Below are 22430 nucleotides of genomic sequence, written 5' to 3'. Positions count from 1 at the left end.
TCTTCAAAAGGGGAAAAAGATTAAAAAACTACCGCCTAATACATCATAAACCAAGGTCCAACAAGTTATTTACAACATGAATTGGCAAACTATCAATAACAACTTTGCCACTGTGGCACTGGCTGTTCACAATCCTCTCTGTTCAATTGAATCCTGGCCATCTCTCTGCCCATTCTTCCACGCGGGTAAACTGAACTGTTTCAAGGAGGTGATGAGCCCTCTGGTGACACACACAGAGGTGCTGTGCCCTGCTCAGGCACAACTGATGTGATCACCCACTGCCCCATTTATGAGAAGCTCAGACTTGATGGGAGGAGCTGGCACCTCTGCAAATCTCCAAGAGGCTCACTGAGGCCAAAGGTGCCAGGTGTCCACTACAGGCCCAGAGAGCACAGCCAAGACCCATGGGTGGAGCCACACAGGAGGCCCACTCTGCTCAGTGTGAGGAATCAGATGGAAGATTAGATGGTGTAGGAAGGAAGACCTACCTTAGAAGTGAGAAGCCCATCGCAAGCAGCATGCAAGCAGAGACATGGACCAAGAACACTGCAGGATGGTACCTCAGCAGCCCCTCTTGACTCTGAGATGCCCCCTCTTACCCCCAAGTAAAGGCATTTGAGATGACCCCTGTGGGCAGGAGCAGCCCTGCAAAGCCTAGGCAGAGCTTGCTGGCCAGGCCCTGCCTCCTCTCAGGGCCCAGAGCTGGTCTCTGCAGAGGGAGGCAGAGGAGGTGGCAGGGAGAGATTGATTCCCCGAAATGGGAAAAAATAGAAAAACACACACACACCACACACCCTAATAACATGTAATAAGAGGTTGGAGATGAGGAACAATGCCCTGGTAATGTCACCCTGGCGGCAATCAATTTGGGTGTCACATGAAATAGGCATAATTATTCCGCCAGCCCTGGCGCTCGTCTCTCACCAGCTCCAGGGGCCCAGGCCCAGGCGAGGAAGGCAGCGTGGAATCAATTGTTGGTGCACCAGGCTGGCAGAGGGAGCCACTCCAAATGAGCCTGCCAGCATGGCTCTCAGCTCCTCTGGATGGCCAGGGGGCTTTTGGTCTTGTGACTGGGGACCCTTGAATGCCCAGGAGTCACCTTGCTCAGCCACCCCTTGCTCACTCCATGGGCAGAGCAGTCAGAGGGGACTCCCCAAGGAGGCGAGAGTGAAGGAGGAACTAACACATATGTGTTCCCTCCAGCATTCATTCCCTGGGTCACCAAACCCTTGTTAAGCACTCACCAATGCCAGGCCCCGTGCCAGGTGCCAGGCTGTAGAGAGACTGGGTTTTCGGGGGCTGTGGAAGAAGGGGGCCTGTTCATAGAATGAAGCACAGGCTCCCTCCCCCCAGTAAACAGGGAACACCCCTTTTCATCCTGAGGTGGACACAGAACCACCAGAGGGTTCCTAGAATTTGCTGTTCTCCTTTTGCTTTCAATGTACAGGGACTTAAGCCCTCTTTGCCCCCAACTTGGGGAATCCTCCTGACTGCTCCTGCCCATCCCTGAACTCGGGGCTGTATAGACAGCATCTCTACAACTGGGAAAACTGAGGTTCAGAGGGGATGACCCCTAGTGAGCATCACTGCGCACCGGCTACTGCCCATCTCAAGCCCCATCTCCCACCAGAAGCCTTGAGTCCCAGAAATGCAAATCAAGGCCATAATGAAAGACCATTTTACAGTCAGTAAAAACCAAGACGTCAAGAAAGGGGGGCAGTGGGAACACTCATCTCCTGCTGGGGAGATGTAAACTGGTCCAACCAATTCGGAAGATACTTTGGCACATTTCCTAGGAAAGCCGAACATGAACATGCCCTATGACCTGGCAATTCTGCTTCTAGCGAGTTGGAGAGCAGGTCACGGTGTTCATTATACCATGATTACTACTATTACTATTACTAGTACTAATATTGCCTTGGGAGACGGGACAAGAAAGTTTGTGGTGACGTTGTTTGTAAGCACCAAAAAGGGAAACCAACCCAAATGCCCATCAACAGGAGGAAAAGAAATACACTCAATTATGACAGAGCTTGATACATCAGTGAAGATGAATGAACTACAACTACTATTATTTGCAACAATACAGGTGAAGCTTAAGAAGATGATGAAGAAAAAAAAGCAAATTCCAAAGGACTGCACATAGCTGGAACAAATCTATATACATTTAAATGTATGATTTTATTTTATAAAAATGTTTTCATTTTTCATTTTTTTTTTGCGGTGCTAGAAATGGAACCCAGGGCTTTCTGCATGCCTGGCAGGGTTCTAGCATGGAGCTGCAACCCCAGCCCCACATATATGATTTCCAAGAGGCAGGAGAATGTCAAGTGCATTATTTAGGGTGCCAGTTGCCTCAGAAAAAGGGACCAATGGATGGGATGTGGAGAAGCCCAGGAGATGGACATCAATATCAAGATGCCAGTGTTTGGGCTGGGGCTGGGGCTCAGTGGTAGTGCACTTGCCTGGCATGTGTGAGGCACTGGGTTCGATTCTCAGAACTGCATATAAATAAATAAAAAAGGTCCATCAACAACTAAAAAAAATTTTTTTAAAAAAGATGCCAGTGTTCGAGTTGGAGAGCAGGTTGAGGTAGGTGTTCATTATACCATGACTACTACTATTACTAGTACTAATACTAAATACGTGGATGGAGGGCTGGCGTTGTGGCTCAGTGGTATAGTGCTTGCCTAGCATGTGAGAGGCACTGGGTTCAATTCTCAGCACCACATAAATACATAAATAAGTAAATCAATAAATTAGTTAAAGGTAAAAAAAAATATACGTGGATTGATTAGTTAACAGGTGAGGCCTGAACCAGTGAGCAAGAGCCTTGGCCCAGAGGCCAGGAAGCATTCTAGAGTGAGCTCCAGGCTTGTCAACTAGGGACCAGAGGCAAGTTACGCCACCTCTGATTGTTTCCTTTTTTTTTTTTTTTTTTTTTTAAAGAGAGAGTGAGAGAGGGAGAGAGAGAGAATTTTAATATTTATTTTTTTAGTTATCAGCGGACACAACATCTTTGTTTGTATGTGGTGCTGAGGATCGAACCCGGGCCGCACGCATGCCAGGCGAGCGTGCTACCACTTGAGCCACATCCCCAGCCCCTCTCTGATTGTTTTCTTAGCTATCAAATCAAACTTCTGTATCACCTACAAGGCTAAGATGGAGAGCATCTTACTGTTACCAAATCTGAGTAGCTAGCATTCAGTAACTGTGTGTACTAGATTCTGTTCTTAAATTATTTTGCATATATAAGCACATTTAACTGTCAACCCCTTCATAGGTGGTAGATATTGCTGTTGTTGTCCTCACTCTATTGAAAAGGAGACCAACACTCAAAGAGATTAAGTTGCTCAAAGTCACAGAGCTAGGCAGTGGCAGAGGCAGGATTTGAATCCAGGTTTCTGGCTCCAGGGTCCATACTCCTCACAGCATCATTATGAAATGACATTGAATAAACTGAAAACACAGGAGTAGATTGCTGTCACACAGCTCTGCTGGCCTGCAGCACTCCAAGATATTCATTCATTCAATTGATGCATAAACAAAGGCCAATGTCAAGAATGCCTCAGATCCATTTGGAAATGACCCTGCCTTCTCACACTCTCTCCACAGAGAACCTTCCCTGACCCTGGAAGCCCTGCTTCCTGTGTCTCTGCAAAGCCCCCTACTCAGGCAGTCTCCCCTCCTCCTTAAGAACTAGATCACCTCAGCCTCCAGGGAGAGCCCCCTTCTCTGAGAGCCTGCACGTGCCACTGAATGCCCTGCCTCGGGTCTCCAGTTCCGGGCCTGGAGCAACCTTAGCAATGCCACACTCAGCTCTGGCCATCCGTGCAGGCTGAGGACGCTGTAGCCCCTCCAGGTAGTTTTTGCCACAAAGAGCTACTAACAGCTGCTCCCTCCCAAGGTCTGCCCCATCCCAGGGGCCAGGCAGGGGAGCCAGAGGGATGAGTACTAGACTTGTCCAGGTTGTTCAAGGCAATCCATGGGAACCATGGGCAGGCCTAGCCCAGATCCGAGCAGGCAGCTCTGACTGAAGGTGCAGAATAAATGCAGGAATGAATGAGACAGTACAATACTAGGTGTGAACCAGTGAGGTTCTAAGCTGTGGGTGCCTGGGTAAGGAGGACCAGTGACTTGGAGCAGATGGGAAGGCTTCTTGGAGGAGGGGTCAGAAGGAGAGGGAGGGCCTTTTGGGTGGGGATGCTAGACCAAACCAGGTGAGGATGGGGACATAAGCAGAGGAACTCGTGGGAACAGAACAGAGAGCAATCAGAAGGTAAGCCACACACACAACAGCTAGATCAAAAGACCTGTGCCAGCAAACCAAGGCCCCAACCCTGAAACCACCACCCCCTACTGCCTCCCCTCCCTGGTCCTTCCTAGCCCCACTCCCTTACCATGTGCCTGACAAGCTGCCTCATGCCTCTGTGGGACCCTGCCCAAGTCACACGAACTGCCTCATTTCTCAACAGGAATGTCCCCCTCCCCCCACAATCCCAGCCACATGGCTCCAGCCTTTTGCTTCCATGGGTACCCAAGGAGCAGCACCAGCAGAGCTACCTTGGTACCAGGGGCCAGTGCGCTTCAAGCTGAACAGAAACCCATTCTGGAGAGAGGAGGGTAGTGCCCCTCCAGAATTCCGGTTTTTAAAAAACAATATCCAGAATAGGAAAAGTGGGTAGAGAAGACCCCTAGGATCAAAGAGGCTCATGGCAGGGTATAAAGTGGTGTCTCAACCTTCCTTCTAGTCACCCCCCCCCCCCCCCCCCCCCCCCCCCGTCCCCTACTCTCCCCAGGTCATTGAACCTTGGCCTTCAGCACACACCCATCCATAAAAGCTGGTCCCTCAGGTTTGGGACCCACCCTAACTCCAGGCCTGGGGAGCACTGAAGCCTTAACAGAACACTACCCAGGACCAGGACCAGAACCCAGCCAGGACCATCACACACTTCTGATGGCAGGGGGCAGAGACAAGACCCCCAGGGGGGGCCTGTCTCACCTCTGCTAAACGGCCTCCAGGAGGCAGCTAGGTGCTGCCTGGCTCCATTTCTGAGCTCAAGGAGTTCTCGGCCTCTTCCCTCTTGCCACCCCCTTGTCTCCAGCCATGGGTAGAAAGCAGGGACAGTTATGCTGTCCCAGCAGACCAAAGGCTACCACCTTCCCAGTGGTGGGAGGACTCTGAGCCCCTCCCAGGCCTCACAAGGACAAACAGCCCAAGAGCAGCGGACTCTCTCTTTCCTTACCAGCGCTCCTCACTGGATCTGGGGAAGCCCCAGGCTCCCTAACTGCAGGATGCCCCAGGTTCCCCCGGCAAGGGAGGCCCCAGTGGTGAAGCCTTTGGCACAATGGCTAGCAGGGCTGAGCAGAGAACCAGGGGCCAGGCTGGGCTGGGCACCCTTTGGCTACCCAAGCCAAGCAGAGGAGGACCGAGGGAAGGTTGGCAGGAAGGGGCTATCCCAGATGGTACTGCCTCCATCTCAGGGCCTCGGGCACTCCCACCCAACAGGGCAGAGCTGTTTCCATCCTCCCACATGACCCTTCTCCCCCACCCAGACCCCAGGACCTCTGAGAACAAAGGGGAGGTGCAGGCACAAGAAAGCTGGACTGGTACCCCACCAAAAGCCCAGAGGGGACTGTACACCGGCCCTGCCCCACCCACCCCTCCTCCTTAAAGTGGGATCCACCTAGAGAGAGAAGTCTCCTGGGGCTGCCTTGGAGGGCAGAAAACACCATAGCCCACCCAAAGAGGTTGTGTGGTGGGGGAGCAGGAGGCTCCTTCCTCACCTCCTTCTTCACAGCTGGTTCCCACCTCCCACCCTCTGCCTCAGAAGGAAAAGTGGGACAGGAGGAGGTGAGAAGCCCGGCTGAAGGCAGACAAAGGGGAGGCCCCTAAAGGGTTCCTGGGTTCTCCTCTGCCCAACTCCCTCTCCACTTTACTCCGCCCCCTCCTCATTTCTCTTTCCCAGGGCTGGAGCTGGAAAGGGGCCCAAGCTCCTGTGGGGAGGGAGCCGCCATCCAGCCTGGAGCCTGGGGAGAACCCCAGTCCCTGACCTGTGTCCACTAGCTTGGGAGTGCCTAGGGAAGGAGAGGACTGCCTGGGGGGGGGGGATCTGGGGTTCACGGAGACAGGGGCTTCTCCTTTGCATGACCAATGCTCAGAATGGGAGGAATGGGGGGGAACAGCAAAGCAGGAATGGGATGCTGGTCGGGGACCCTTCACAGCTCCCGGATCCCAGTTTACCAATCTGGAAATGTTAGGGTGGCAGAAATAAGAAAGGAAGAATTATTTCTGAGGCTTAGGAGGGGATCAGGCCTGTGACCCTCCCAAAGGAGGTCTGGGTGGACACTAGAGTGTCCTGCATCCCCAGGATGTCGAAGCCTGGGCCGCTGGCGGCCCCCAGGGGCACTCGCCGCGGGCTGACCGCTCTTGGCTCACCACGGCAGCGGGGCTCACCTGCATCTTGGGCGCGCCGTCCGTCCGCTCAGCTCGGTCACCAATCGCATGTCTCTCCCGCCGGCCCGGCCCCAGCCCCTGCCCAGCCCCCTCCTCCGTCTCCTCCTCCTCTTCCGACACCTCCGCCCGGCCGTCCACGCGCCCTCGCGGGGCTGGCGGTCAGTATGTCTACCCCACGCGGGTGGGAGCCAAGCCGGACCCGATCCGGGGGCCCAGAAGTGGGAAGGCGGAGGCCGCGGCCCCGGCGGGCGGAGGGGCGGACGCGCTCAGGACGTGCGACGCGGGCTCCACGAGCCTGGTTCTGCCCCCCCGGCCGGCCTGGAGCCGCCGCCGCCGCCTCTGCCGCTGGGGCCGGGGTCGAGGCCGGGCGCGCTCCGCCGCAGGGCCGGGGCCAGGGCTAGGGCTGGGGCCGGCGGGCAGCGGACACGCATGCTGCTCGGAGCCCCGCGTCGGGAGAGGGGCCGGAGCGGCGCGGGTGGGGACTCCGCGCGCTCCGGGACTGGCCGCTGCTGCCGCCCGTGCTGTCGTCCGCCGCCCGCTCCGGCTCCCGCGCCGGCTCCCGCCCGGGCTCCCGCTCGGGCTCCGCGCTCTGCCGCGGCGCGGGGAGGGAGGGCAAGGAGCGAGCAGCGAGCCGGGGAGGGAGGAGGGACGGAGGGAGGGAGGGAGCGAGCGAGCGAGCGGTGGGAGCCGGGCGGGGGAGGAGAAGGCGCGGCCGCAAAACCAAGGGGGGGCGGGCGGTGAGGTCTCCTTTTGGCGAAGAGGGCGGAGAGCGAGGAGCGCCCCAACCACGGCCCTGCACCGATGGGGCAATGAAACTGGCGAGGGGGGCGCCGTGGAGGGGCGCGCCAGCCTCGCGTCGGAACCGGGCGCCCCCGCGCTCTGGTCTTGCACAAAGCAGCGGCCCTCTGGGTTCCTGGCTCCTCGCGAGTCCCGGGTCAGCCCGGCCCAGGCCTGCGGTTCTCCCTGGGTGTGTGCACCCGTTCGCGTGTGATTGGGTCTGGCCACATGCGTGTGCATACGAGCACCAGTGATCACACGTGTTAACTGGTACGACCGCACACTGCCGTGTGGACGAACACACACACGTGAACAGGCAGCGCTCCCCACCTGGCCAGGGTTGTTTGGAGGGCGGCATGAGAGGGGTCAGACTCAAGAGCTTCTGTCCTGCTCTTCTCGAAATGTCCGCGAAACCCTAGAGAGGCCACATCCTAGCTGTCTTGGGACGAAGCTGGCGGAACCAAAAGCGCCAAAAGGCACCGAGGAAGCCGCGCCGGCTCCGCGGTTCTAACCCGATGCCGGGTCTTGCTTCCGCATTTGCGGCGGGGGTCCGCCCAGCCTGGATTCCTGTCCAGCAGAGGGCAGCAGGCTTCTCTGACCGGTTGTGGCCAGGGGGCACTGCACCCCGTGACCAGCAGAGGGCAGTGCAGAGCCTCAGTCTGGACCTGGCCGTTCCCACCTGGCTCCCCAAAGGTCTTGCCGGGAGGGAGAATCCTGGCCTAGGCTTGAGCTAGCTCCCAAGGAATGAGACCTCTCCTTAGAGATCCAAATCCTCCTTGATGCACAGATAAAGAGACTAGGCAGGCAGGATGTCTTGGCAAAGCCTGAAGAGTAGGCTTTGGGACTCTTTGGGACTCACCTCTTTCCACTATACACCCCCTCCATCTACTTGAAGCCAGATGCCCTTTAATACCAACCAGTTTTATTAGAATCATCATCCATGCTGTCACCGCCAGGCACAGTGGCCCCTTCTCTTTTAGCACATTACTGCTGTCCCCATTAGCACATTAGTGCTCCTGATACCTTGAATCCACAGGGGTAGGGACTCCTGCAGGCAGAGAAGAAGCCGAGGCTGGGAGGGAGACTAGCCCAAGGCCTGTCAGTTTCTGGGGCCGACCCCAGATCCTGCTCCCAGTGCCTCACCCTTCTCCCAAGAAGCTTGTCTGACATTCTCTGCAGAGACGCCTGATTGGCAAGGAGAGGTCACTCCCCACCACACCCCCCTAGCACTGTCTTGCTTTCCACAATTAGCCTCACACACACCCCAAAGAGTTGCACAGACCTGTTCCAGCTAAACCGCTTCTGCGTACCTCTCAGTCTCACTGCCACACCACTGCTCTGGACAGTCCGGCCTGATGAACTCTCTTTTCTTCTATGTCTATGTCCATCCTCATCCCAAGCCTAGCTAGAGCCCCTTCCCAGCAGGTGTCCACGCTGGGTCATGACATTCATCTTCCAGAAACCTTGGGAAGAGGCGCTATTGTTCCTTGTGACAGAGAGAAGGAACCCAAGGCTCAGGGATGTTAGGTGACTTGCCCATGGTCACACAGCTTCTAAGGGCTGGGAAGGGAATTTGAATCGCCTACCAGGGCTGAGTAAACCAGTAGGAGGCAGGCTTGGCAGAGGGACTTACAGGTGGGAGAGGAGATAGAGAGGCGGGCACAGGAGTCCCCCTCCCTTCCAGAGTCCAGCGAAGGTGGCTCCCTGGCCCATCAACACCGCTCTCCCCGACCCCCTTCCCAGGCTCCAGCTTCTCCACCCTGGCTGTTTGTGAGTTACCGGTGAGCTCCCGCCCTCCCGCGCCTCCTCCTCCCACCAGCCCGACAGGAATAGACGCTCCCTAGCTCCTGCGTAAAGGCTCCGCCAGACCCGCTGCGGGGCGGGGGCGGGGGCGGGGGCTATTCCTGGTGCGGCGACTGACGCAGGCAAGGCGCGGCCACAGCAGATCTCCGCCCCCGACTCACCTGCTCCCTGCCTCAGTGATCTCGGCGGAGAAATGGGGGAGAGCTCATCGCCCTCGCCCCCAGTCCCAGATGCTGGCTGAGGAAGTTGGTGTCCCAGGGTGGGGTCTTTTGGCGCCCACAATGATCTCTTTGCGTCTTGGAGGCTGCAGGGATGACGCAGAGCTGTGTCTGCGAGGAACTGCCCCACAGTCCTAGTCCTCCATCTCAACAGCCTCCCCACCTGGCCAGGGTTGTTTGGAGGGCGGCATGAGAGGGGTCAGACTAACCTGTCTCCAAAACAAACGAGCCTCTCCGATATCCACCGGCAGGAATAATGGGGACTGGGAGGCTTTGGGGTGAGAACTTTTGAGGAGATGTCCTTTGAAAGGCTTAGCTGGAACCTGGGCCCTGACCTCCGTGTTATTTATGGGAATCCCCCAACCAAATGCCTCCTCCTGAGCTTCCCCCAAAGGCGTTTCTCCATCCTGCCTGGAGAGCACTCTCAGGTGGCCCAGAGCCCTGGGCAGCGTAAAAAGTCGGGAAGGCCCAGTTGAAGACTTCTTTGACACATCTAGGAGATCCTATCCAGAGCTACAGAGGAGGAGTGTCAGCCCTGCTGCCAAGTTTTCTCCTTGGTCCACTGTCTGGGCATGCCTCCTTCCTGGGTTCTGTCCATTCTTCAAGATCAAACCAAGACTGTCTCTATTCCTACCTCCCCTCCCCAGATGAAGTGGCTTTAGAGACAAGGTCCTCCTCTCCTCCCTCTCTGTCCTCAGATTTGGAGTTCCCAAGAGCAGGTCTGAGACTGCGTGTCTCATGGGTTGGCACATCACGGTTTCAGGTGACAACTCACAAGTCCCAATAAAGCAGGGGCGGATGGCTGCAAGGAGCCCAAATGCCTGCAGCAAATCAGAGGCTGAAACGGGAGTGCCAGGGGACTCTGGAGGAAGGGACCAGTCCTTTAACACTTACTCAGCCTCTTCTGAGTCTGGCTGTGAGCTGTGCTTGACATTCTTCATCTTGCTGCAGGATTGGCTTTGCTGTCCCCACCGTACAGATAAACTGAAGCTCAGGGAGAGCTGGTGACTTGCTCAAGTTTATGTATGCCTAAGAGGTAGAACAGGGCCTTGAAGCTCTGTGTGCCTGATGTGGGATCCAGGCCCTGTTCTCCTCTCACTCTGGGAAGCTGAGGATGCAGGAGGCAGGGCCCTGGTAGAGACGTGGTCCCTTGGGGCACAGGACAGAGAGTGGCACACACAGGCCTGCCTGCATGCCTGCTCTGGGCTGGCCCTGCCTGCATGCAGCCCAGCGGCTCACAGGATTTTACGATGATGATTATTTCTGAAGGCACTTGAAATTAATGACGGCTCTAAAATGGCCGGGACAGCGGAGTCATTGCTGAGACCTCTAATTAGCAAGAAAAACGGAAACCAGGAGCTGGGAGGCCGGTGGGGGCTGGGCAGGCAGCACTGGTGCATGGTCTGGGGTCAGGGGGTTGGGATGGAGTAGGCACCAGACCCCCTTAGAGCTGAGTGCTCAGGCAAACCCTGTGTTCCACTTTATGCCACAAATTAACTTATTATCTTGCTGTGTGACCTTGAGGAGGTTGTTGCCCCTCCCTGGGCCACAGCTCTCCCTATATGCACTGGGGAGGGGGTTGCCCTGGGGTATCTCTAAGCTCAGGGTTAGGCTGAATCCCAGAAGCCAGGGGCCCACACAGCCTCTGGGAGTCACAGTAGAGGCCCCAGCCTCCCCCAAGGCTCTCATAGCTCTTTTGCTCGGGTTGCTGAGGTCATTGGTCTAATGAAATCCCAGAGATTCAAATGGAGTGAAGGGGATTGAGAATTGGCAGGAAGCCCTGGGCTGGTGCAGCAAGGGACGGGGGTGACTGATGGGGCCACCAGCAAAGTCCCCGCTTAGAGGTGGACCTGGAGCTGTGACAGGGCTTAGGGCCTTCCTGCCTCCTCCTGGTGAAACACTGGGTCCCACCTAGGTGTGGCTCAGAGGGTCTTTCGGGCAGGTGCCTCTTCCTGTATATCCTTCAAGGGGCAGCCAGGACAGAGAGGGGCACTGGGGCTCAGTAGGTAGGGACTTAACTCCACAGTGGCTGGCCCAACTGAATATATGGTGGTGGACTTGGAGGGACATCCATGGCGGGTCCAGGTGGAGGCCCAGAGTCCAAGGGCCTGGTTGTGGCAAATACACTCAATTAGGGCACCCTCTTCCCTGGCACCTACTGTGGACATTTCTTGTCAACAGGTTTCTCATACCTTTGAATTCTCTCCTCCTCCTTCAATTCAGGACTCTGTGGGGCTCCCTTCTTCCAGAAACCTGCTCTGAAAGCCTCATCTTTCCCACTGAACTGGGCTTCTGGGCTTTGTGTCCTTGAGCACCCTGAGCCTCGGTTTCCTCCTCTGTAAAATCAGGCTCTAAACAGACCCCCAGCACGGGGCCAAGTGAGGACCCCATGACTTAACACACCCAGTAGGTACTGGACTCTGAGCCTGGCCCACAGCACAGCTGGCACTTGGTGAATGTGTTTTTCTTTTTCTTTTCTTTTTTTTTTTTTTTCTGGTACTGGGGATTGAACTCAGGGGCACTCAACCACTGAGCCACATCCCCAGCCCTATTTTGTATTTTATTTAGAGACAGAGTCTCACTGAGTTGCTGAGGCTGGCTTTGAACTTGAGACCCACTTGCCTCAGCCTCTCGAGCGGCTGGGATTATAGACACGCGCCACCACACCTGGCAGTGTGGGTACTTTTTAGGTTATCCTGGTTACTGTGATGGTTGCTTTCTGCCCCCTGACCCTTCCTCTGTTAGCCAGGGGTCTATCCTGAGACTGCTGTTAGTATCCTACTTGGAGAAGTCTGGACTGAGTTCTTTGTCCTCTGAGAACTGAGAATACCTGGGTGTCATAGTTTGGTCTTGTGTCTCCTCCAGTTTCTACTGAGCCTAGGGCCCTGCCTGCAGAGGCTCCACTGTGTTTAAATGAAAGCTGACTCAATCCCCCAGGACCAATGGCTTCCCTAGGGAAAGGGACAAGAGCATGGGGGACAGGGACACTCTCGAATCCTAAACTCCCACTTGTGCTCACCTCAGGACTTCGGTCACCCTTGCCTCCGCTGGAAGGTTCCAGTGTGAGTGACCTTCCACTATCTAGAAGCAATGCAGTCAGCAGCCCTCTCTCTATGGGACTGCACTGAGGATAGGAGTGCGGGGTCGGGGTGGCGGTTCTTGGAGGACTCACAGCAGAAATCCTGGCGGAGAAAGAAGGTGCCGGGTTGGCCCTTACTAGGCCTTACCACAGCCCTGCCTGCCGGGCTGGACTATCTGGTGGCTGAGATGCAAGAAATTTGTCTGGGCCCAGTGGATGGGCCATGTCCGCCCTGCCCACTTTGAAGTCCCTTCAGGAAAATACTTGATGTTCCTAACCTTGAATGACCACAGGGTGCAGTTAGCTGTCCTTAAGAAGTCAGGGAAGGGGCTGGGGTTGTAGCTCCGTGGTGGAGCACTTGCCTCACGAGGGTGAGGCACTGGCTTCGATCCTCAGCATCACATAAAAATAAGTAAATAAAATAAAGGTGTCCATCTACAACTAAAAAAAGAAAAGAAAAGAAGTGGTCAGAGAAGTGTGAACTCCATAAAAAAAAAAGATTACATTGAATTGGAAGCAAAACAAAAATGCAGAGACAAAAAGCAATTTATATAAAGAGACCACTCCCTGGCTCTTTGGGACCCTGGGCTCTGTGCCTGGCAAAGCAGCTCCCCCTGAGAGCCTGGGCTCTGCTGTCCCCACGGAGCATGTCAGGGGGAACTTGAGCTAATATGTGCAAACAGGCAGCACTATTAGCAAATCCATTCATTAAGCAGTCGTCTCGAGTTCTGTTGTGCTGGAGATTTGTTTATTAACTTAAGTCACAACCTGTTATTACTAGAGTCAAAGGCAGTGTGGCGGCTTGGGATGTGGCCAGCTTCGGAGCCAAGTAGCCTTGAGTTCCAGTTCTGATTTTGTCTCTAACTGCTGTGTGACCCTGGACAAGTTATTTCACCTCTCTGAGCTTCAGCTGCCTTGAAATAGGCAGCCCTAGGATGTTCCCCAGGGACCCCTACCTTCCCCCTGCTGTGTAATCCCCTCCTCATGAATGTGAGTTGGACCAACTGGCTGACTATTCTAAAGAGTAGAATATGGTGGAAGGGATGGGGTGTCACTTCTGAGATTAGATTACCAAAAAGCTATGGCTTTCACCATGGGTGCCCTCTGTCCTGGCTTCTCTGTCTACTCTGCCACATATGAGCAGCTCTGTTGAGAATTCCACAAGGAAAGGAACTCATGTCAACACCTACGAGCCCTGAGGATTCCAGTTGCCCCTCGAATGAGCTTAGAAGCAGGTCCTGGGCTAGGGATGTGGCTCAAGCGGTAGCGCACTTGCCTGGCATGCTTGCAGCCGGGTTCGATCCTCAGCACCACATACAAACAAAGATGTTGTGTCCACCGAAAACTAAAAAATAAATATTAAAATTCTCTCTCTCTCTCTCTCTCTCTAAAAAAAAAAAAAAAAGAAGCAGGCCCTCCCTGAGTGGAGCCTAAGGCACGCTCTGCAGCCACCCTGCCTACAGCCTTGTAGGACCCTGAGCCAGAGGTGCTCAGTGCCACCTCTCCTGGATTCCTGCCCTATGAAACTGCAAGATAATACTTATTTGTTCTAAGCCATCACGTTTGGGGGTGATTTGTTATGTGGCACCAGCTAACTAATACATGCTCCATCTGTTAAGTGGCCTAACACTTCCTTTCTCCCAATGGCTGGGAGCATGGAGATAATTCAGGCAAAGTGCCCCCAACGGCATAGTAACTTGGCAGTTTTCTGGTGAAGTTGAAAAAAATGCACATCCTATGACCCAACAGTTCCCATACTGAGTATGTGTCCCCGAGAAACAAGAAGGCAAGTAGGGGAATGTATTGTCTATAATGGTGGAAAATCAGAAACATGCTACATGGCCATCATCAGCAGGGGGAATGAACACACTCTGGCATAACCACACAAGGGAACACTATGCAGCCCTGAGCCCAGAGACACTGGAGTTACCCATATGGGCCTGGGTGAAATCACAAATGCCATGTAGAGGAACAATCAAAGGTACATACAAGGTGGTGCCATTTACATAATTTTTTTTTTTTTTTTTAGAGAGAGAGAGAGAGAATTTTTTTAATATTTATGTTTCAGTTCTCGGCAGACACAACATCCTTGTTTGTATGTGGTGCTGAGGATCGAACCCGGGCCACACGCATGCCAGGCGAGCGCGCTACCGCTTGAGCCACATCCCCAGCCCCAACCATTTACATAATTTGAAAACAAACCCCAACCCCTATCAACTGAGCACAAATACCTGCACCCACAGGAAACGTGCACACATGCATGGAATGACCAGTGCCAATTCCAGGGGACTGCTGCTTCTCAGGGAGAGAAGGGGAGGCTGAGGGGTCAGGCCTGTCCTGAACACCACACTCGGGTGGCTCTAAGTTATCTACTTGCTCAACAACTCATTTGATCCTCTCAACAACCCCGTGGGGCCCATTCTATTCTCTTCTTACAGAGGAGAAAACTGAAGCACAGGGTCTCCAGGCAGCTACTCTCCGGCTTTCGAGTCCAGTGGGAGGCCAGGACTTGGTTCCTCACTGTCACTAATTTAAGGGAGTCCTTGGCCTCTCCCTGGCCTCTATCATTCTATTGAAGGGAAGACCCTCCACCTCATAGGTGTAGATTGATAGATTGGAAAATTCTTTTTTTTTTTTTTTTTGGTACCAGGAATTGAACCCAGGAGTGCTTAACCCCAAAGCCACGTCCCCAGCCCTTTATTTTATATTTTATTAGAGACAGAGTCTCTCTGAGTTGCTCAGGGCCTCAATAAGTTACTGAGGCTGGCTTTGAACTTATGAGCCTCCTGACTCAGCCTCCCGAACCACTGGGATTACAGCGACTTGGCCACTGTGCCCAGCTGGGAAATTCTTGATTACATCAGTCTGGAATGTTCGGAGAGCCCCTGTGAGCCAATTCTGGCACCAGCTACAGAGCAGGGGAGACTAAAAACAAGGAAGTGTGGACAAGAAAAAGTGCAAATAAGATGATTCAACCCAATTTGGTTCAGTCGGACACAGACTCAGTTCCCAGACGAAGGTTGAGGTTAAGGAGCATTACTGAACCACTGCGATACGAGAGGCCCTGCGTGGGTGCTTCTGCAGGTCATCTCATGTGAGCCTTAGCCAGGCTCTGTGAAGCAGGGACTTTCACTCTCACCATTCAACCAATGAAGAAACCGGATCAGGAAGGAGGAAGAATCTCCCCAGGTCACCCAGCAGGACTGTCAGGATATGTCCTCCTTCCCTCTGTCCTACCCTCTGGGGCTGGGGACGGAGATGGAAGGCACTGGCCTCGCTGCCTAGAGGGGGATCACAGCCCAGACCAGGAGCGTCTGGGGGATCTAAGAGGAGGAGGAGCCATCAGGACAGACTTCCTGGATGGGGACGCGAAGGCAGGTGCTTCGGTGGCCTCACTAGCATCCATCTGCCCATCTACCCTGCATACATTCATTTATTCATTCATTCAACACATATTTTCTACATGTTCTCTGTGCCATGACAAACCTCATGGTCTGGCAAGCAAGTCTCCACCCAGTGTGGCACAGGTCGAGGGGAGAGAAGGTGTGTGCACACAGATCAGGTCCTGGGGGTCACAGCAGGTATCCAGGAGGCAGTGAAGGCTGCACTGGAATTGAAGGACGAGAAGGAGCCAGTCAGGTGTACGGAGGTGAGGGTGGCACTCTCTGCACAGAGACCAGGGGTGCAAAGGCCTGGCCCTGGGATGGGGGAGAGAGGAGGCCTGTGCTGGCCAAGGGGGTCCACCTTGGCTGAGAAGGGGGTGCAGACTGAGGCTGCTGCACCTCTCCCAGGGAGCGTGGCTGCCTGCCTCATGCTCCAGCCTGCTGGTCCCCCTGCCCTGTCGGGTAGACTGGGCCCCTCTCCAGAGGGATCAAGAGTGAGGGGCTGGAACCGTAACGGCTCATGTAATTATGTGCAAAAACGAAGGAGGGCTTCTTAATAATTGATGGTGGGAGAGAGTAAATATCGGCAGAGGCACCCAGCTGCATCGCCCCGTCCCGTCTGGCTGAGACCCAGGGTGGCCGCCTGGCCGCTAATATGCCTATAAATTATTGAACTTATAAAGAAGAAAGCAGGTGTCACGTCACACCCATAAACAGCTTGTTAGCTAAGACGAACGAAGGGGTGGCCGACGCCTGGCATCCTGTCAGCTCCCCCACACCCTCCCTGATTACAGGGGGGGACAGATGAGGGGTGGGTGTGGGGGGGCCGAGAGCCTGCTGGCCCCATGCCCTGCCTCCCACCATTTGACCCACGATGGAGTCAGGTGGTGCTGGAGAGAGGCGGGCCAGAGACACAGAGAGCCAGAAATGGCAGAAACGTGCCATCACTGGGGCGTGCAATGATGGAGGGTGGCCAAGGGGGTCTGGGGAGCTGAGGTCCTGCCAGCCTCCGAGGCTGGTGCTGGGGTCAGACCCAGGGTGCACCTCCCAGGGAAGCCACCTGTCCTCTCTGAGCTGCTTTCCGCTCAGGTTCCCGGTGGCGCTTGGAGTGCTGTGGGGGGAGTCCCAGGAGCGTGCACACACATGGGTGACATTGCGGGTGCACAGTAGGCCCTCCAGAGTGGGCGCTCCCCTTACCTCCCCTGCCCACCCCACCTCACAGGGACTCCTAATTAGATCAGGCCTAATGAGGCTTTCCTCTGCCACTGTTTACGCTTCATTAAGGCCTGAGCCCAGGACAGTAGTGGGAGGGGGGACAGCCAAGAAGGAGCTGCCAGGACCTGGTCCACCCTGGCCTCCACCATCTACAGGGTCCTTCCACCCCCAGGAGGCAGAGGAGGGAAACAAGCAGGCCAGAGCTCGGAGAGAGGCCTGGGGCGGGGGGGGGGGGGGGGGGGGAGGGGGAGGGGAGACTGCTGGTGAAGAGCTGGGAAGCCCACTGCCCCTCAGGCCAGGGCCTGCAGTTGAGACCCCATGCAGGAAGGGCAGATAGGCCACCTGAGTGGTGCCATGGCAGGCTCAGCTCTGCCAAGGGCCACACAAAGCCTGGGTGGGGGCAGTCTGGGCCTAGGAGAGGCATCCCTGTCCCCTACCTGGTCCTGGGAAGCTGCCAGATCCTCCTTCCGTAACTGACTGGCGGCCACACAGGGCGCAGGACTGGACCTGTCACTCAGCTGGGTCAGCGGGCAGGCCCCTCTTCCTACTCCTGGATACCCAGGGGAGCATTAGTTCTCTAAGTCGTTTCCTTCTCCCAGAGGAAAGGCGGGAATCCCGAAAGCTCTTATCAAATATGCCATGGGCTGGGCCTCTTCCCCGGGGCGCCTCTCCACACCCCTCATGCTGTCTTGTGCAGCCTTGGTCTGGCCCCCAGGCCTGCTTTGCTGATGCACAGAGAGGCCTTGTGGGTACCCAGGGCTGCGAAGCTAGTCAGCACCACTGAGCACGGGAGCGTGGACCTCCAGCTGCTCCCCACAGTGGCTGAACTCTCAGCTCAGCACTCTGCCATCGGCTGGGGTGTGGCATTTCCAGGAGCCCTCTTTCTGCCCCGATGCCCGTCTATCACTTCCCTTAGGGGCAGGGGCCGTTGGGTTGGGTGCCTGTGGTGTCAGCCAGGATGATCTGGTCAGAGAGTAGAGGGAGGCATTTTCTAGAGACAGCTCTCAGGACTGGGTGCCCACTCTGGGCCCTAAGGACAGCTCCCCACCCCCAAGTGGGGACATCTTTTGTCTAAGATCACAAAGGTCCTGGAATCAGGAACATGCCAGTCTAGTTTCCAAAATTCGATCAAACTGAATGGGAGGGGCACACAGAGGTGCAGCAGGGTGGCCATCAGGAGATAAGGGACAGCAAGGGAGGCCAGCTCCCTGGCATGTGACAGGTAGATGTGGCCAAGTCTCTGGATAGTCCTGGGAGCAGGACAGCTGTGTGGACTGGACCAGGCAGGAGAACAAAGACGTCCCTAGGGTCAGGGACACCCAGAGCCCTGAAGCAGGACGGGGTGGGATCCTCTCCATCAGGTAGATGATGTGGCTCGGGCTGGCAAGTCAGAGGGGGAGAGAGCTAGAAGGCCTCAGACTCCAGGAGGGCTCCCTGCAGTCTCGGATCACAACACGGTGCTGTGCGTACACTCAGACGCAGTGTGTTCACACCACCTGCTGGGGCGTGAAAACCAGCCATAAATACCTGCACTGTCGTGGTGGCTCATCAGGCAAGTGGGGAGACAGGCCTGGTGTGCCCTCAGGAAGCTCCCGGTGACTCAGAGGCTGCAGCCCCCTCTGCACACCAGACACCCCTCCCCCACCCTCTGACTCAGAGCAGCTTGTCCAGGAGCCTCATCCACCCCCATCCCGAGCAGAGCTGGGCAGGGAGGACCACTACCCGTTCCCCAGGCTGAGGGGCTGAGGAGGAGGGAGCTGGCCAACGGCAAAGACACCACATGCCAGGAAGCTGGGCACGATGGTCCCCAGGCACACAGGGTGGTGGGACGGGTGAAGGCGTGGGCCGAAGTCCACTCGTCACCCGTTCTCCCAGGCAGCAGGCAGCACCCAGCTCTTTCCACCCTTGAACGTGGCAGTGGTGTTTCCACATTTACTCAACGTGCTGGAGGTTGAGGGGGCTGCGAGCCTCTGCCATGGCTGAGAGAAGTGCCAGCTAACGTCTGAAGCGTGGGAAGCATCATGAACAAACTCAGGCTCCTGTGTTGGTCCTCCCATCCCCAGGCCAGTTGGCCCGTGATAAGCGCAGGGCTGCCGTCTCTGAGGGACACCTGCACTCAGTATGGGTCCGCCTGAGAGCTGGCCCTGGCCCCATTTTGGAAGGGCCGGCAATTAGTTCTGGGATCGGAAGAATGAATAGAAGCAAAGTTAAAGACCTCGCTGGTGACGCTGCCCTTGTGACGGGTGCCGGTTGGTCTGGAGGAGGGGACAACCCAGGGGTATAAGGTACCAAATGCCCCTCAGACACCTCTACTGCTTGGGGACCCAGGAGGCCCCAGCACACCTCAGCTTGGCTGGCAGCTCAGGGTGAGCCTAGGGAACGAGCGGGTGCTTAGGCAGGCCTCAGTTTCCCCATCTGCAAGTGGAATTGTGCTGTCTGTCCTGCCACCTCCTGGGGAGCCGGGTGGTTTGAGAAGCGTCTGCATGAGCCTGGTGGGTGTGACGGGCTACCAAAGGGCCAACAGGGCCCCAGCCCTGCCCCACCTTCCAGCCCAGTGAAGCAGTGTTGGTTCCCCCTGCATTCTAGCTGCATGTCTGGGAAATGTGCAGGGTCCAGGTGTGTGGGCTGGAAGGGACCGCGCCCAAACACACAGCCCCGCCCCATCCTGCCCCACAGCAGCGTGCAGGATGACACCCGCCCACCCAGGCACGTGTTTGTGCACCCAGAGACCAGCACACGTGTGGGATCACTCTGGTTCTGTCCCCAGGAGGAGTCGGGCTTCCTAGCACCCCGCTGTCATGGCAACAGAGCTAAGTGGGGGGCAGGGGTGGGGAGGAGAAAAGGGCTGGGAGGAGGGAGGTAAGGCTGGGTAAAGCCAGAGGCTTGAGCTCCTGTCTCCTCTTGGCACCCCTAAAGCAGGTCACCCCTTAGCAGGCAGGTGAGGCAGGCATGGCCAGAGCACTTCCAAAAGGGTCCGACCATAGGCCACCAGTCCCCTCTTCTGTGGGTGGAGACTCACACCAAGGCAAGTCTTAAGGGCCAGTCCCACCCCAGACATCTCGGGGCTGAGGGTCTGCCGCAGCCTGAAGAGCTCTCGGGAGAGGTCTCCTCCACAGAGCCCCTGAGACGCCTCTGTCCCCAGCAGCAAGAGGGAGTGCCTGGGGGCTCTTTGGGCCCCCACCACAGACCCTGGGGAGTAACACAGGTAACACAGGCCACAGTTACCAGGCCTTTACAATGTGACAGCAGGTGCCAGGGCCCCAAGATCTATGCGCTGACTCGCTTCATGCTCTCCACGCCCTGCAAGGAAGGGTCTATTGGTCTCCAGCTGAAGAGCCCAACCAGGGAGAGGGAGGCCCTACTTACAAGAGGCTTTGACACTAGGTGGTTAGTGAGCAGAGCTGCGAGGAGGAGGGAAGCGGCCAGGGAGGGAGCAATCCCAGAGGTCTCTTTGGAGGAGACTGTCTCTTGGGAGTGGTAGGGGCCTGGCTTGCAAAGAGGTGCACAGACATTCTAGGAGGCCAGAAGAGCAGCACACAGTGTGGAGGCTGGCGGGGTGGGGGGGTGGGGGGGTGGGGGTGGGGTCTTGTATGAGGCCCCGCCCCTTGTGAAGTCAGAGGCAGAATGTAGCCAGAAGCTGAGTGGGGGCTGGAGCGCTCTCCAGGGTCTCCTCCCCAGGACCAGGTTACACTCTGCTGCAATACCATCTGTGACCAAGAGCCCAAGGGGCTCCCAGGGCCTCCTCCAGGGGTGAGCAGGACAATCCCCAAATGCAATTCCAGTGCTAAGGATCACAGCTGCCTTCCCTCATTAGTGCTACCTTTGAACCCAGGCTCCAAGGGGCAGGCACTGGCTGGTGCTGACTGCTGGGAGCAGGTGCTGAATGCTGTTCCAGACAACCCAGGAAGGACCCTCAAAAAGCCCTGTCGCCCTCTCTGCTACCCTGCGCTGCATGATCCTCCCGTCTGCTTTGCCCCTCCCTCCTATCACTGTCCCCTCTTCTTTCCTTGTATCTCTCTATCATTGTTCCTTTATTTTATATTCAGCCCTCAGCATTTTTCTTTGAAAGAGAACAGCTGGGCTGCTGGAGTTGCAGAGGAAATATATTTTTTTACTACTTTGCAGATTCCCCTTCTCTATGAAAATGGATACCATCATTACTAACTGATGGACTGATGGATGGTGGGGTAGAACTATTTCTTTGCTTCTTCTTTTCCTCCTCTCCTGGGGTTCTATTCTGGAGTATCTAAGAAAGACATGGTCAGACACTGGCTGGGAGGGCAAAGGGAGGACTGTGGTATCAGGTGTGGGCCACTGGGGCCCTCAGTATCATCACTGTCCCCTTTTTTTACAGATGAGGAGACTAAGCCCCAAACTCAGATACAATTTTTAAAATATTAACACTTAACACTAAACAGAAGAGCAAGTCTTTAAGGAGCAGTTACCGCATGCCAGGCTCTGTGCTAGACACTTCACATGCCTTCAACCTGTGAGGCCTGCACATCACTGGTGACATTTTACATAGGAGAAATCTGAGGCTCAAGAAGGGAAGTCACCAGCCAGTCACATGGCTGGGCCAGCAGAGCTGGAATGTCCACCTACACAAATATGCATGTGGCCACTCTGCCAGCTATGCCCCTCTCTTAAGCCCCAGCCAGCTGGAAAGGGGCGGAGCTGAGATTTGAATCCATATTTGTCCGTGTTCTCACCCGAGGCTAGCCACACTCCCATGTCGTGGCTGTTGCCACAAGAACTTTAAGCAGCAGTTCTAATCACAGCATGACCCATCCTAATCCTCACCCTAACCTGCTCCCTGTGGCTAAGAGTTGCAGAATGACTGAATGAAACCCCCCAGCCTCTGGCCTGCCTCTTTGGGCTTCAGAGACCCTGGTCTAAAAGCAGGGGAGTAGAGGGGGTGAGTCTTAGGTAGCAACATATGAAGTGGGACTGAGGCCCCCAGGGCCATACCCACCCATGCCCCTTTCCCAAGGGTTACCCCTTGCCCACCCTGTTCTCCAGGGATGGAGACCTCAGACAAGCCCCTGCCTCTCTGGGATCCAGCATGCCACCTGCTACCCTGCTGAACAGAGGACCCAGGAGAGGGACAATGGGAACCAGGCCTCAGCCTCAAACCTTCTGTCACACACCCCAGTGGCACCCCCCTCCCCAGAATCCTGCACTTGCACACACACCATGGAGCCACCCCCTAGGGCCGGGGGCTCTCAGCTCTGCTATTGTGGGTCTTGATCTGTGGAAACCCAAGTTCAAAGTTAGGGAAGTGCCTTAAAGACACTGAAGGCACCACTCATTCCTTGATGCTGCGAGGTCGTGTGGACAGACACGCAGGGACACAGGATAGCTGTTGTCCCTATTCGACTGACCAATGTAAACCTGTTTTCAGAGCTACACACGCAGTTGCATAAGTGGCAGCATCCTAGGCAAACGTGTGGTCTATATATATATATATATATATGTCCATGAATTCAAAGTAAACCTGT

At 55.7% G+C, this 22430-nt stretch overlaps 1 protein-coding gene across 5 annotated transcripts in view; it reads right to left on the bottom strand.

Annotated features, from left to right (window-relative positions):
* Lingo1 (leucine rich repeat and Ig domain containing 1) overlaps nt 1-22430 on the bottom strand; it is a 73168-nt gene that overhangs the window by 10832 nt on the left and 39906 nt on the right. The window contains exons 1-2 of one of the 5 annotated variants that reach the window (XM_076851140.2): nt 12613-12639; nt 12275-12437 (exon numbers count right to left, since the gene is read on the bottom strand). The exons of 1 other annotated variant lie outside the window; for it this stretch is intronic. Coding sequence is in view for 1 of the 4 variants with exons in the window: in XM_076851134.2 (XP_076707249.1) it covers nt 6458-6463 (6 nt within the window). In the remaining 3 variants the exon portion in view is untranslated. Of the gene's footprint in view, nt 1-6457; nt 7046-7564; nt 7625-12274; nt 12438-12612; nt 12640-15820; nt 15942-22430 lie in introns of those variants that run through there. 3 more of the 5 variants (XM_076851135.2, XM_076851136.2, XM_076851134.2) reach the window with 3 other exon arrangements.

This window comes from Callospermophilus lateralis, chromosome 3 (assembly GCF_048772815.1).
Source record: "Callospermophilus lateralis isolate mCalLat2 chromosome 3, mCalLat2.hap1, whole genome shotgun sequence".
NCBI classification, from domain to species: Eukaryota; Metazoa; Chordata; class Mammalia; order Rodentia; family Sciuridae; genus Callospermophilus; species Callospermophilus lateralis.
The sequence above is the reverse complement of the archived record's forward strand: the minus strand, read 5'-3'. Positions and strand labels throughout refer to the sequence as shown.